Source organism: Struthio camelus, chromosome 10 (genome assembly GCF_040807025.1).
Source record: "Struthio camelus isolate bStrCam1 chromosome 10, bStrCam1.hap1, whole genome shotgun sequence".
Taxonomy (NCBI): domain Eukaryota; kingdom Metazoa; phylum Chordata; class Aves; order Struthioniformes; family Struthionidae; genus Struthio; species Struthio camelus.
The window spans coordinates 6,143,530-6,157,268 of record NC_090951.1 but is presented as its reverse complement, the minus strand read 5'-3'; the positions used below and the strand labels follow the sequence as shown (position 1 = coordinate 6,157,268).

Here is a 13,739-nt window from a genome sequence, read left to right as displayed (position 1 = left end):
TCTCCTAAAGCCGGAGGGAGAGGAACACCCCTGAGAATCACTGGCAAGGCTACAGCCATTGGCAGGTTAGAAGCTTTATTGCTGTTTTCTGCAATGGTTGCACAAGAGCTGAAGCACAGCCGAAGATGCTCACAACTCGACCTGTAACGCCCCGCCGCCCCCGGGCTTCCCACAAGGGCGAGGAGCCACCTCCGGCCCTGGCCCCCTTACCCGGGAGGTAAGGAAAGGGGCAGATTTTCCGAGCTAAAAGCCACCTTCTCCTCCCACCCGTTTCCCAAGAGACCCCCCCCAGCCCGCGCGGCGCGGCCCTTCCTCCTCCTCATGGCGGAGGGCTCACGGCGCTGAGGGAGCGGGCGGCCCCGGCGGGTGCGCAGGTGTGCGCGCACACCTCCGCCCTCCCCGGCCCGCTCCCTCCGCGCCGGCGGCCGCGCTGCCCCCCAGCCCCGCCGCGGCCCCTTCAGCCTCGGCCTCCCTCGCCGGGGCAGCGACGGCCACCGCGCGGCGCCGCAGCCGCTGTGAGGAGAAGGGTGCGGTGACGGTGGAGGGGGGAGGGGCGGGCCGGGCCGCCCAACGGCCGCGCGCTGCGGCGCTTCCCGCGCACCTCGCGCTGCTGCTACCGCCGCCACCGCCGCTGCCCTCGGCAGCTCCGCGGCCATTGACGTCAGGGAGGGCAAGCACGTGACCCCGCCGGAGCCAATCGAGTGAGGCCGGAGCCGCGCCGGCGAGAGTCTCTCGGCAGCGCTCGCTCCGCGCGCCTCCTCCTCCTTCCCCCCCCCCTCCCGCGGCAGCGGCGGCGCGCACGGACGCGCGCACACACACTCACTCACACTCACTCACACACACACACACACTCACACACACACGCACACGCACTCACACACGCGCGCGCACCCACCCACTCCCCCCCCACGCAGGCACCCACCGGCGCACACACGCACCCACATACATGCACACACGCGCCCGCCGCCGCCGCACGCACTCGCGCACACGCCCCGGGGGGAAGGAAGGAGCCGCGGCCGGACGCCCCGCAGCCCCCGTCGCCGCCGCCGCCGCCGCCGGCTTTTGTCTGCTGCCCCCGCCGCCAGCCCACCCGCCGCTCCGCGCCGCGCCGCTCCGCGGGCAGCCGCCCGGCAGCATGGATGTGGCGCTCTGAGAGCCGGCGGAGGAGCCGGGGCAGAGCGGAGCGGGGCGCCCGCCGCAGGGCAGATTTTGAAGTTTGAATAAGGATTTTTTTGTTGTTGTTATCGCTTCCCTTTCCCCCCCTCCCCTTTTTTTTCTTTCTTTTTTTTTTTTCTCTGTGTGGCTGAATCCCTTCCCCCATCTTCCTTGACAGTCTTTTTCCTTCAGCGTTTTTTAATCTGCTGTGTGAGGTTGGATTTTATTTTTGATATATCTGCCTATCTAGCTAGCTCTCCTACGTATAGAAACCTTCCTCTTCGAGGCGGCTAGCATTAAGCAAGATACAGACCCGCAGGCTGCTATGGATTTTAACGGCAGCTCTGGTGGGGGCAGCGATCACAGACAGATAGAGGAGAGCAAGCCGTTGCTGGGGGAAATGTCTGCGACGGAGGGGAATAAAATGGGTGCTGCTCCGTGCCGGCGAGCGCTGCTCCACTGCAACGGCATGAGGTACAAGCTGCTGCAGGAGGGGGACATCCAGGTGTGCGTCATCCGGCACCCCCGGACATTTCTCAGCAAGATCCTCACCTCCAAATTCCTGCGGCGGTGGGAGCCGCACCACTTGACCCTGGCGGACAACAGCGTCGCCTCGGCCACGGTGAGCACCGGGCCGGGCCCGGCGGCGGGAGCGCGGGGGCCGCCCGCGACCGTTGGGCTGTGAGGGGCAGCGGCGGGAGGCAACGGCTGCGCGCGCGCGCGCGCGCGTGTGCGTGTGTGAGAGAGCGCGAGCCGGGGTGGGGGGAGAGAATAACTTTGAGGAAAATGTGTGCTCTTTGTGTCATTTTCTGCCGGGCTGCCGTTCGTGAGCGCCCCGCAAGCGTGTGCCTCCCCCGGAGGAGGGTGTGTGTGTGTGTTGGGGGGGGGGATGTGCATGTGGAGGGGGGGGCTGCGCTTGGGTGAATCCTCAAATGCCGTGTGGCGTTTCTTCATAATCTTTAAAATCCTAGCGATGGCTAATTCTGTAATTACACTGTTTTTTTTTTTTTTAAAGCGCGAATCAGTTATTTTTACTGCTCCCCCCCCCACACACACACACTTTCGCCGCTAGCAACACGAGACTGACATGAAATCAGGCTCGAGCAATTCCTTTCTGAAACCGAAGTCTGTGAACGTCCGCTGACATATGGGCCGAGTGGGAGGTGGGGAAGGTAGAGGATGCTTTTAATTCGCAAGCGAGCGCTTGGGGTTTGCAGGGCGAATGCCCTGCTGTGTGTCGGGCCTTGTTTTGGGTTCTGATTTGGCGGTCGCGCATCCTGCCCAGACACCGACAATGTGATCTTAACATATGGAGACTCCTGTAAGGTTTTCCTTCTAATGGAAAATAAGGCGCGACAAAAACGTGAGGCTGTAATATCAGCAGTACAAGGGATGTACAAAGGCAGATGCAATCTTTAAAAATATGATTTGTATTTACATGTATAACTTTAAATTTCAGTAGGCAGAGTTACTGGAGCATTAATAGTATGTGATGTGACTACACCCAGATTCAGTCTGGTAGCAGTTAACACGGCTCACAAAACATGCTTTACACCGATTTATAACCACACAGAGCATTGGTTACTCTCTCTTTGAATGTATAGGTAAATATCTCATTTTTCTGAATGGTTTCCCTCTGGCCTTCCTATAGGACGCTCCTGACATGAGAGTGCGAATTGGCTTTCATGTGGGTTTCTATTAATGGTGTATTTAAATGGGTTTCAGCCAGCCTGTGATGTGCTTGGAGGCTGGGTTTTTTTACACTTTGATACGGAGACACATAACATGTGTAAACGTCTTTTCTGCATGGTACTCTGATACAGACTATTCAAAGCAGGTTTTCAGTGGGAGCTGCTGTAACCTTCAGGTAGGCCGACTGCCTGTTCACACACAGTTCTTTTTTTGTGCCTGCAAAACTGCCACAGTGACATCCTCACCTGCTGTTTCCACTGGACTCTTGAGGATGTTTCCAGGGGAATTTTTTTTTTTTTTCTTCTTTGAAGGAACTGCTGTAAAAAGGGAGGATGACGAGTCACTGAAGTATTGCTGAGAATACCCGAAAAGACATGAGCACAAGTAGTTTTTGCAGTTCTTAGTTCTGTTGAGATACCATCAGTGGAAAGGGGAAGTTGAGTATCAGTGAAGATGAGGCGTTTTCCTGGCAGTAGCCGTAGCTGATTACTTTTGAAAAGAGGAAAAAGATACTGGTAGAGAGAAGCAGGATTATGCTACAGACATTAATCTCAGTAATGTAGCAATACTAGACATGAAGTTGTATTTGTACAGGAGACATCAAAGCCTGCAGTCTGGCTAAGCTATCACAAAGAAACAATCTCTGAAAAAATTCTAGAGTCCTATATGGTAGTGCTTTAATTAACGTGATGCATTTTCATCCCTAATTATTTTGGGTATGTAAGTGGCAAGAAGATACTAAAGCATTGTATGTACCACTGTAGGCTCCATTTTGTTGAGCAGTGCTCTTCGTGCTTGGTCTTGCGCCTTATCATTTTTTTCCAGCTCTAACTCGCCAAGTAAATACGGTTGTTCACAGAAATATCTGTTCTTTATTATTTCAAGTACTGTCTTTGATTTCCAAAGAGTAACTAGGGAGCAAGGACAAGATCCATGTTCACTTGTTGCCTGAATGTGTAGATATGTTAAGCTGTTACCTTTTCGACATCAGATATACCTAGCTTTTACTCTCTTTTGGAGCTGAAAAGGTGTGATTTAAGTAGAATATGTGATAGTTTTTTAAAAAAAAACATAAGTGGGAGATGGACACAATGCCAAAAACTCCTAAAAACCTTGGTAGATATTTAAATATAACTAGCTTGATTTTTCAAGAGCTGTAGAAAAATATCCATATCTTCCACTGAAAGTATGCGTATTGGGAGTATTCAGCAGCTCTGATAGCAAGGTCATTTTTACACGTAGTGCTTTCCACAATCAGGGTGCTTTATGAACAGCCACTAATTAATCTTCACATCATCCTTTTGCAAATCCTCTGGCATGACGAGTTTTACTGCATTCTGTACAACATGAATAAAATTGAACAGGAAAATAACATCACTTTGTTTTGCATTTGAAAGCAAAAGTTGTAAAGACAGCTAAATCCAGATCTGGGAAATATGTCAATGAATACTGCGGATAAGTTATTTGTTGATTCTAGATACTTGCTAATCCTTTGTATGGTCACCTGAGACATATACTTGAATTAAAGTCTTTCCATGCAAGCTCTTTCTTGTCATGCTTTGGCTGCAAAACAGGAGTTAGCATTAGTTTGTGTGTGGATTATTCATATGTATTTTTTTCCACTGATAGACACTGTATGTGCCCACATATAAATATCAATAATGAGACCCTACCTACAGCTTTTTTTTTTTCCCCAGCGGTAACGACTTCCTTTGTTTAATTAGGCAGTTATATGTTTTGTGTCCGACAAGATAGTTTTCCTTGCGGAAGTACTGTGCAGGAATGTAAAGGAAGAAGTGTTTAGGCCACCTTATTTTAGCAACATTTAAGGAGGAAAAAATAATTTTCCCTACAAAAGGGACCTTCTGACCTTATCAGAAGTAACTGCTTCAATTAAAAATACCCTATATGAATCAAAAAAGATTAATAATATTAATTATATTCTGAACTAATGTACGTGCCCAACTAACAAACGGAAATGTATTAGCTCTTACAGTGGAGAATCTCTTACTTCGGGTGTTTGGACTTGAGCTGATTTACATGTTGTTTCCATTGTTTGCTTCACTTTTCTCATCTCTCAAAGGGTGAGTTACTTAAACATAGTACGATTTCACCGTTACAGTTTCACCAGTACACATACATCTTGTATAGGCTTTTATTCTGGTGCTGATGAAGGTTTTTTTTTGGTATAAGTAAATACAGATCTGTAACTCTTTTTTTCCCAATTAAATGCCAAAGTCCCAGTAGGAAATTTCGATATTTACAAACTTTGTTTGCCAGACAACAGCTTGACAGCTTGCTTGGGGATGAATCTGACTTTCTCCCCCATGGGAGGAATAATGTTTGTTTTATAAACACTTATCAAATCCAAATGTAGCGCCCTTGCTATTTTTTTTTTTTAGTAGGATCTGTCCTTGCACAGCTTGAAGGGCAGTGATAGTAAAAACAAAGACAGAAATAAAATCCAATGTAAAACTCCTTTGGTGAGTTGTGTGAAGAAGAAGCTGTTGCTGTCTTCAGGAGAAATGCTAAAATTCAATTGTAAATAGGTTAAAAGGTGGCAACAGTAACTGAACTTCTGTGCTTTTAATATCCTTTGCCTCGTCTCTTTCATGTCTCCGCTCTTTTCTCTTTCGTTCTGTTTCTTGCACCGGTTGGGAGTAGCTGTTTAGGACAATGGTTTTTAAAGTACTGGGTTACAAGAAAGACTTGTGCTGTGTATGTGCAGCAGAAAAACGAAGAATAAATAAGCGATTAATTTTCGCTAGCTAGGGATGACCTTTCTAATTTCCGTCTGGGAAGACAGGACATAATTGAGACCATGACGTTACTCATTAATATCCCTCAAGGAGGTGGAAACTTTGGCTTTTTATGCCCTTTTCACATTTCTTGATTTCACCTTTCCTGGTTTCACCTTTATGGGTAAGGTTAATATAATATAACGTTATAGTCAAGGCTGACGACAGCCCTGAAGAGCTCTGAGTGTCTTTTAAACCTTTTTTTCTGTGCAAAAAAGATGTATGAGGACAATATTTTTTTGACAAAATAGCTAATCACAAATACATTGCAAACAAGAATGTAAGTGGATAAGGGAACTGCATTTATGCTTCCCCCCCCCCCCCCAAAAAAAAACCATACACAATTAATAATAAATGAGGCAGGGTAAAATGATCTCTTTTAAATAAGACAAAGGGAATAGAGAATCGTCTTCTAATTGCTTTTTTAAAATTTCAGCAATTCTGCTGCTGCATGTGTTTCGGCATGCTATTACATGTTCTTTTCCTTCCTTCTTCTTGTAAAGATAGAGCAAAAATTCCTATCAAGCAAGACCTTTGTTTACTCTAGTACAGGTTCCCATTAGTTAGAAAAACATGCTTTTTAAAATTAAATTTCCCTTGAAAAACAATTAGCTCAAGTGGGAAATATTATGCAGAACTCAGAAGTTTCAAAACAGGCTTAAAAAAAGTTTTTTTGTTTTAAAGCTTTCCTGAAAAAGGAATGCCATACCATTACCCAGATCCCAAATAAAATGATAATAATAATAAAGTAATAATAAATAAAAGTAATAATAATAACAACAATAAAAAAAACCCAGTCTATTCAACAAACCAAATGCTGACTCTTACTTCCTATGGTATTGATTGAACTCTATGAATGTGAGTTAAAACTGGCTTGATTGGCGCCCTTCATTATGTATATAAAAAAATAAATACGAACACATAAATAACCAAGCAATTTAAGGGACTTTCTTTTCAATCCACTGTAAAAATGGGATGCTAAATTACAGTTTTAAAATAATATTTTCTTTGTTCTGTACTTAAACTGATTGTTCTTATTTGATAAGAAGTAGTACGTGTAGGTTTTGGGTGTACATGTTTTTGCCTGTTCTGAGTATCACGTAATATGGGTAACCCTGTTGCCACCTATCAGATGTTTTCTTCAGGCACATCAGAAAAAGCATTTAATGTTGTGATTTGTACGCAACCCATGATAAATTAGATATCTTTGCAAATTGAGGCCAAATCACTCCATGTTTTTTTATGCTCCTGAAATCTAGATTCCTATTTCAGTATTAAAGAATGGCACACATCTGTGTTAATAAACCTCATATTTTCCTGAAAACTCAGGGATTTAATGGAATATTATTCTGTTGTGACAAACTTATTCCATTGCTGTATTAATCCATAGCTAGCTATTAAAAAAAAAAACAAAAAACAACCCAACCCTAAAATGATATTTCTTTAAAGTTGTGTAATGCCTATCAAACATACCTTTGAGTATATAATTCCTACAGTGGTCAAAAAGCATAGCTTGCTTATAAGTTGGTAGTGTTAAAGTATGTGTTTATATGTCACAGAGCTTATATAAAATATGAAAACAGAAGCTATATTCATTGATAGAGTGAGAGCTCTTAAGGCCATTAGTGTTAACACCCAGCCAGTAAATTTTACATGTTTAGGACCATAAATAAAAAGGATACTCAAAAATACTTCTGCCTCATTTTTGTTTTTGGCTGTGAAGTAAAGATGTGGTGCTAGCCACTACGTGATGGTAATAGTCCCCCTGAGGAAGCTTGTAAATTGCCTTTGGTACTCGATGGGGACCTGATTCTATGTCAGCAGGGACTGAAGGAGCTCAGCGTCCCTCACAGGGTTGGGCCTTTGTGGACCTGTGAGATCAGCTTTATTTATTTATTTTTTTTTATGCTGGAACATGGTAGCTAGCGATGGAAGGAGTTTGCTAGATCATCTAGGATGGGGTATGGTTCTTCTAGGAAGGGATGTACCCAACATGAAAAGAATGTTTAGTTTTTTCAGAGGTAAAAGGCTGAGGTGAAAGTCCAAAATGCATTGGTGTTCTGATCTACAGGCTTAGGTTTGAATTGTTAGGGAGAGTGGAAAAACAGAGGCTGAAGTCTTGGTCCCACCAAAATCACTGGCAGAACTGTGTACGTTGAGGGATGTTTTGGAGGAAGGAGATGGTAGGTTAATGTGTTGGGGAGGAATGATTTTTGGAACTATTTAGTTTATTGTGTATAATTTTATTATATTTTGAAGTTTGTAAACAGCAGATGAGGTTTAACGCAGTACAACAAAATGGCTTCTCTGATTTTCTTGTGCGTTCTATGTTAGTAAGCATAACTGGATTACATAGGCGTTTCCTCATCTCCTCACATGGGATTTATGAACGAAGAGATCTACCTCAAATAGTTCAAGCATTCTGGAGTCTTTAGAAGTAATTAAATTGTGGGTAGCATGGATAGATTGTGGCTTGTTTATTAGTGTTTTGAGCATTGCTAGTTGCATTGGTTTTGTCCTGTATCTGTAGATGATTATAGATATGTAGTGTTTAATTCCATATACAATTGTATGTTTGATGGTGTTTAATATATTGGCAGGTGTAATCCATATAGAGCGCTTGTGCACACACGTGCGCTGAATGAAAAACTGATTCACTCTATCTGATGATGCATAGTCATGGGTAGCAATACTACCTTAGGTAGCCCTGCCCTGTGCCGTACGTTTCTGCATTTGTATCCATACCTCATCAGTCTGTCTTTTGTACAAGCCTAACAGTTTGCAGGGTTGCATCCATGTGAACTGGATTGGGCCACGCTCTCTCTGTTTGAACGTTTGGTATATCTATTGTCGTCTTTTAACTGGATCAAGGAACTGATAGGTTTCACTGTATGGTCCACCAAACTGTTGAGGAAGAAGAGAGAGGGCAACATGGTAGGCTGAAATTGCTGCCAAAAACAATGTATTATTAAATCATTGCATAAAATTTTCCTGTTTTGCATGATATTTTAGAATGCAAGGGCAATACCAGGAAGGGGAAAAGACAGTTGAAAAGCATACGTTATAATCGAACACGCCAAAGCTGAGTGCGGTTTTTTATGGTTGCAGAGAAAAACATGAAAAAGTCAGAATCAGATGCTAAATTAAAAGGTTGCCACTTTATAGGCTTAAAAATTCTGAGAATTTAAAAACATCCTTCAAGTTTTGGAGGAGGAGGTCTGACTCAGGATTTGTGGATGTTGGCAGTTACTAGTACTTGCACCTCTAGCATTTACAGTGATTTCCTTAACTTTCCCTCTTGGGCCCTCACATGACTGATGGGATAGGGCCAATAAGGTGGGAAATACAAGAACAGATAATACATGCAGTAGACCACAGGCTGCAGAGTCCAGGCTAAGAGTTTATGGTAAAGGCTGGTTTTTTTTTTTCTTCCCTACTTTGATTTGAGTTTTCTGAATGATTTTTAAATAACTTTATATCTTTTTCCTCTTTTTGAGGTACGCGGTAGAAAGGCTTCTACTGTTCTGGATTTAAGTGCATCTACTAGGATAGATGTGTGCCTGTTACTAAATGAGCTTAAGAAACTTACCAAGTTGCAATTACTAAAGTATGATTTAGTACTACACTTAGTCATGTGCATACTTGGTCTTGCTCTTTTGAAGGCAGTATGGTAATCTGAGGAAGGGGATTACCATTCATTGTTTATCTGTGAATGGCACAATATAATGATCAGAAAGCCAAAAAGGTTCAGTTAAAAGATCACTATGCAGATTTCAGATTGGTTCAGTTAAAAGATCACTATGCAGATTTCAGATTGGTTCAGATTGGTTACTGGTTGGTAGAGGTATCTGACTCTACCATTAAGCTTGTGCAGCTCTTTACAAAATAAAGCCCCCCCCCTTTTTTTTTTAAATTTAATTGATGGATCTCTAGATAGTGAGTAGCCTTCACTTGGATGAATGGCTCTTTTAGGAGAGAGAGGCTTGTGTGAAATCTCCCTTTTAGATAGAAACAGTGTACAGGCTGTTGCTATTGCACCTATTTTATGCTAACATTTAAATATCATTGTCCCGGTGGAAAGTTAGCTTGTGATACAACTTCTTTCTATGTAGAAAACTGTGGCAGAGGACAAAGAAATTGTGAATGAAGGCTACTCATCACAGTTGATAGCCCTGGCAAGGAGAGCAATTAACATCTCCGAGGTATGGGAAGACGTTTGGACCTTGTGCCTCTTCTGGAATTTGATATCCGGTGAAGCTGGAGAAAATGTATTCGTGATTTGTTGCAGTGTATCAACATTTAATTGTCAAAAAGCATTATTGTAGGCTGGCAAATATAATTGCCAATAGAGCAAGCTTTTTGTTTAATTCATGGCTTGACACAGCTAAAAAGTAAAGGCACTGTGGGGCAAAAGCGAGGCTAGCTAAGAGCTGCAGCTTGTGCCGGTGTTAGTGATTCAGTGAAATGAGATCTTCCTGAGTGGCCCTGGGTCAGGCTGCACCAGGGTGCACGCCCGTCTCATTGAGAATTCCCGGAAAGATCCTGCCAGCTGCTGTGGCTCTGCCGGGTCTGCTCCAGCTCCCTTCTGCCTTCTTTTCCCCAGACAATAGAGGTTTATTAAGAAAAAAATTCTACTCACTGCAGACTGATGTTGCTTTCCCACTTGGATACAAGTGTCTGCACTTGCTCTATTCTTGCTCCTTTAGTAGAGGCAATGTGATTTTGATGCTGAAATTAGCTCAGACTCCACTGTGGTGCATTGTCCTAGCTGAGGCTTGCATGTGGGGGGATCCTGCTGAGGGGCAGCTACTCCCAAGCCCTGGGAAGCATAGGAAGATGGTACTTTTGCTGCTGCTGCTTCTGCTATCTTACTTGGTATTCACATATGTAGCTATTTTCACTTGGGAGGCAGTTGCAGAGCAGGAGGTTGAAGATGGGATAAGTCTTGTCGGGCCCTTTTCGTGTCTATTTCCCTTGTCTGCCCAGAATTATCAATTCTTTCAGAGATGAAAGCTTTTGCTCTTTTCAGAGTATGTTACAGTTTCCTTAAAGCTCTGGTTCCTGTAACTGAGAGATTGCATGATTTTCTCATTTGAGTGAAAAATTTAAAAGGAAAAAATTGCTTTTGCTCTCATTAAGGAGAAGAATAAGAGCCAAGGCTTCAAAAAAAGAAAAAAGAAATCTAACAATACTTCAAACTCCTGACCTCTCTAAGCTAATTTCATAATTTTGGCAATGGGGATTTTGAATGCTTGGAACTATCAGAAAAGGGCATTTGCTTCTTGGATTTCTGGTGTGTGTGTATTCGCCTTTGAAAAAATGTAAAATGCAAATCTTACAAAACCTAAATCCATTTCTGTGGTCTAAAATTCACTTACAAAGATGTCACACATGGTGCAATAAATATTGTGTGAAGAAAGATGGGATAAAGTTAAATTAGAAATTGTATTTTTTTAAGAATTCATAATTTTATATAATTTTCTTAAGCCTAAAGAGAAAATGAGTTTGTAAGAGATGATCGGAAATAAAGTTTTTTTCTTATTAATCAATTTTAAGTATTTTTGAAGTGTACAGGTCTACAAATGTCATTTTTGCAGATCAGATTTTTGATGCTGTTAAACCAAATGTAAGGCAAGAATTTTGTAAACAAAAACCATCTCATTCTATATTTCTTTATGATTACTTAACATCTAACTGATGAATGTATGCTCAGGTAGACAGTTCAGATAATTTTTAAAAGAAATCTTTGTTTTTCTAAACTTCCTAAATGTAACCATGGCATATTCCCAGCAGAATATTTTAAACTGTGTAGAACAGATTTGTCTCAATGGTGAAGCTGTGATATCATGATGTTTTATGTGGCAATGTTCCTTTCCCCCAGTCTTTCTCTGTTCTGGGTATTTTGAATATAAGCTTTTGGGATCAGCAGATGCCGCATAACGTGTTTAGTTCCTGTTATAAAGGGAGGCTATTGTACTGCAGAGGTTTTTGTTTGCTGCTATAGTATAGCTAGTGCATGTTGTGAGCAGGCTGTATCTTTGTTATATCTGTGCAAGCACCTAAATAAGAATAGAATGATTTTGTTAGCCATTTTCAGGGAAGAACATTATTAAAAGTAAAGTAGAAATTGCTTTTAAAGCAAGCATTTCTGAAATTAGTGGAATCCATTAGTGGACTCAAACTTGTTAAATCAAAATACAAGTATATATTTATTTTCCAAAAAATATAAATGTCTGACCTTCTGTGAACAAAACAAGGAAGGATTGTTTTTGGCTTTTAAAACGCTTAGAAAATATTACTTCGTTCAGTAAATCTTTGCATTTCAATTTCACTATGGTTCAACAGTCTCAAAGTGCTTTATGGTCAATGTGGTATACACGGAAAAACTGAGAGACAAAGAAAATGGAGAACAAAGTTTTCAGATGCGTCTGCTGCTGTTGGTACGCTTAACTGCCAGTTCCTTTTTGGAAGCAGTACGCATCTATGGTGTGTCTCAGTTGGGACACTAAGAATCAGTTGCATCTCTTGATGGTATTAACTCAAGTGACTGTTTACAATAAATCAGTGGTAAAGTTGAAGCAGAAACAATGTTTCCTTGCTCTGGCCAGCTACCAGGCCACATTGTCCTCTTAAGCATTTCTTTTGAAATCAGGGCAATTGTGACTGATAGCAGAGTGTGGCCCATGGTGCCATGCTGCTTTTACTACCTTTCAGTATTTCTGCGAGGGAAATGCCTGTCAGGGAACCAGGTGCCAGTCAATTTAAGTCTCTTGCTTTCTGCTTTGTGGATGCTATGCTTGTATATTCTCCTAATAGTCCTTTCTGACAACCTACCACTTCGCTTTTGCTTTAGTCTCTAAGATATCTAAGATAGATCTTGAAAGAATATCTATTAAAGATATGAAAGAATATTATTCTAGTAAAGAATAACTAGGGAAAACCCTAACTACACTGAAGCTTTTCAGCATGAAAGTGATCTTGGCAAAGTTATTATAGAAGCAGGGCATTGTGGTCCGGTTTTGAAAAAGATCAGCAGTTCTCTGTCTCCTCTCATACCCTGGATTTTATATATGAACATTTTGAAGTTGACCCCTTAAATTTAGGGGAGAATTGAGAAGAATGTGATTACAGAGGTATCTCAAAATACCACATTTCCACCTACAATGATACCTACTGTAGAAAAGTAAAAAACTGAAGGTAGAAAGTCATGTGGATAAATAATTGATCTGTGAGTTGATCTCAGATGGTATAAACTGATGCAGCTCTGCTGATTTTTCCTATTGCTGTGCAGTTATTCTAGCTGGGGATCTGAGAGTAGAGTTGTTCTTGACAGGTTGAAAACACTGTTGTACAAAGGAAGATTTCTTTGCACTTGTTGTTAGAGTGCCAGACTGGGCATTTGATGTCAGTGACTGAGAGTTGTGACTGAATGGTTTCCTTGGATGCTCTGGCTTCATGATGTTCTGGTGGTAGCTATGGTGTTCTGTCATCTGAACAGTTTGTTTAATCTGTTGGCTCTGAGAAAGAATGTGAGGAGGGGACCAAAACTGTAAAAGACCCACTGATCCTTTCAGGAAAAACAGCATTTGCTTTTGCAACGTGGGAGTTTTCCTTTTACTTCAGTGGACTGTACTGAATGAGATCCATCCATCTCCTTGCCTTATTGCTCAGTAGTCAAATGCCTGTAGTCTGAACAAGCATTGTGTGTTGCTTCCTTGCAGAAGATAAGTGCTCAGTGGAAGAACCATGTCCTTTAGCTTAGAGTGACATAGAATACAGGAATTATTTGTGTGTCTGGGGAAAGAGAAGAAACTATCATATGATAAAAGAAGAAAATCTATACGATTACTGTATACTGCTACCTTTACTAAAGAAGTTATGGTAGCATGATTACATGATTGGAAAAGGAGCATCAACATACTCTTTCAGTGCAGGAAGACTATTTCTTCGCATATTCCTTACAAAAGGAATACCAAACTCCAGTTGTGTAGTGACAGCTCAAAGTAATATTCCCAGTCCTTTTTATTAGGAAATACAAATCTGCCATTTTTTCCCCAGTATATGGAAGCAAGGATGATTGATGAAAGATATTAT

The 13,739-nt window shown here is 42.2% G+C and overlaps 1 protein-coding gene across 4 annotated transcripts in view; it reads left to right on the top strand.

Annotated features, from left to right (window-relative positions):
- The first annotated feature begins 791 nt into the window (after nucleotides 1-791).
- Nucleotides 792-13,739, top strand: part of CMIP (c-Maf inducing protein) — a 140,367-nt gene continuing 127,419 nt past the window's right edge. For 2 of the 4 annotated variants that reach the window (XR_011143295.1, XR_011143294.1), the window contains exon 1: nucleotides 1,008-1,777. Coding sequence is in view for 2 of the 4 variants with exons in the window: in XM_068956042.1 (XP_068812143.1) it covers nucleotides 1,481-1,777 (297 nt within the window). In the remaining 2 variants the exon portion in view is untranslated. Of the gene's footprint in view, nucleotides 1,778-13,739 lie in introns of all 4 variants that reach the window. The other 2 variants (XM_068956042.1, XM_068956043.1) reach the window with 2 other exon arrangements.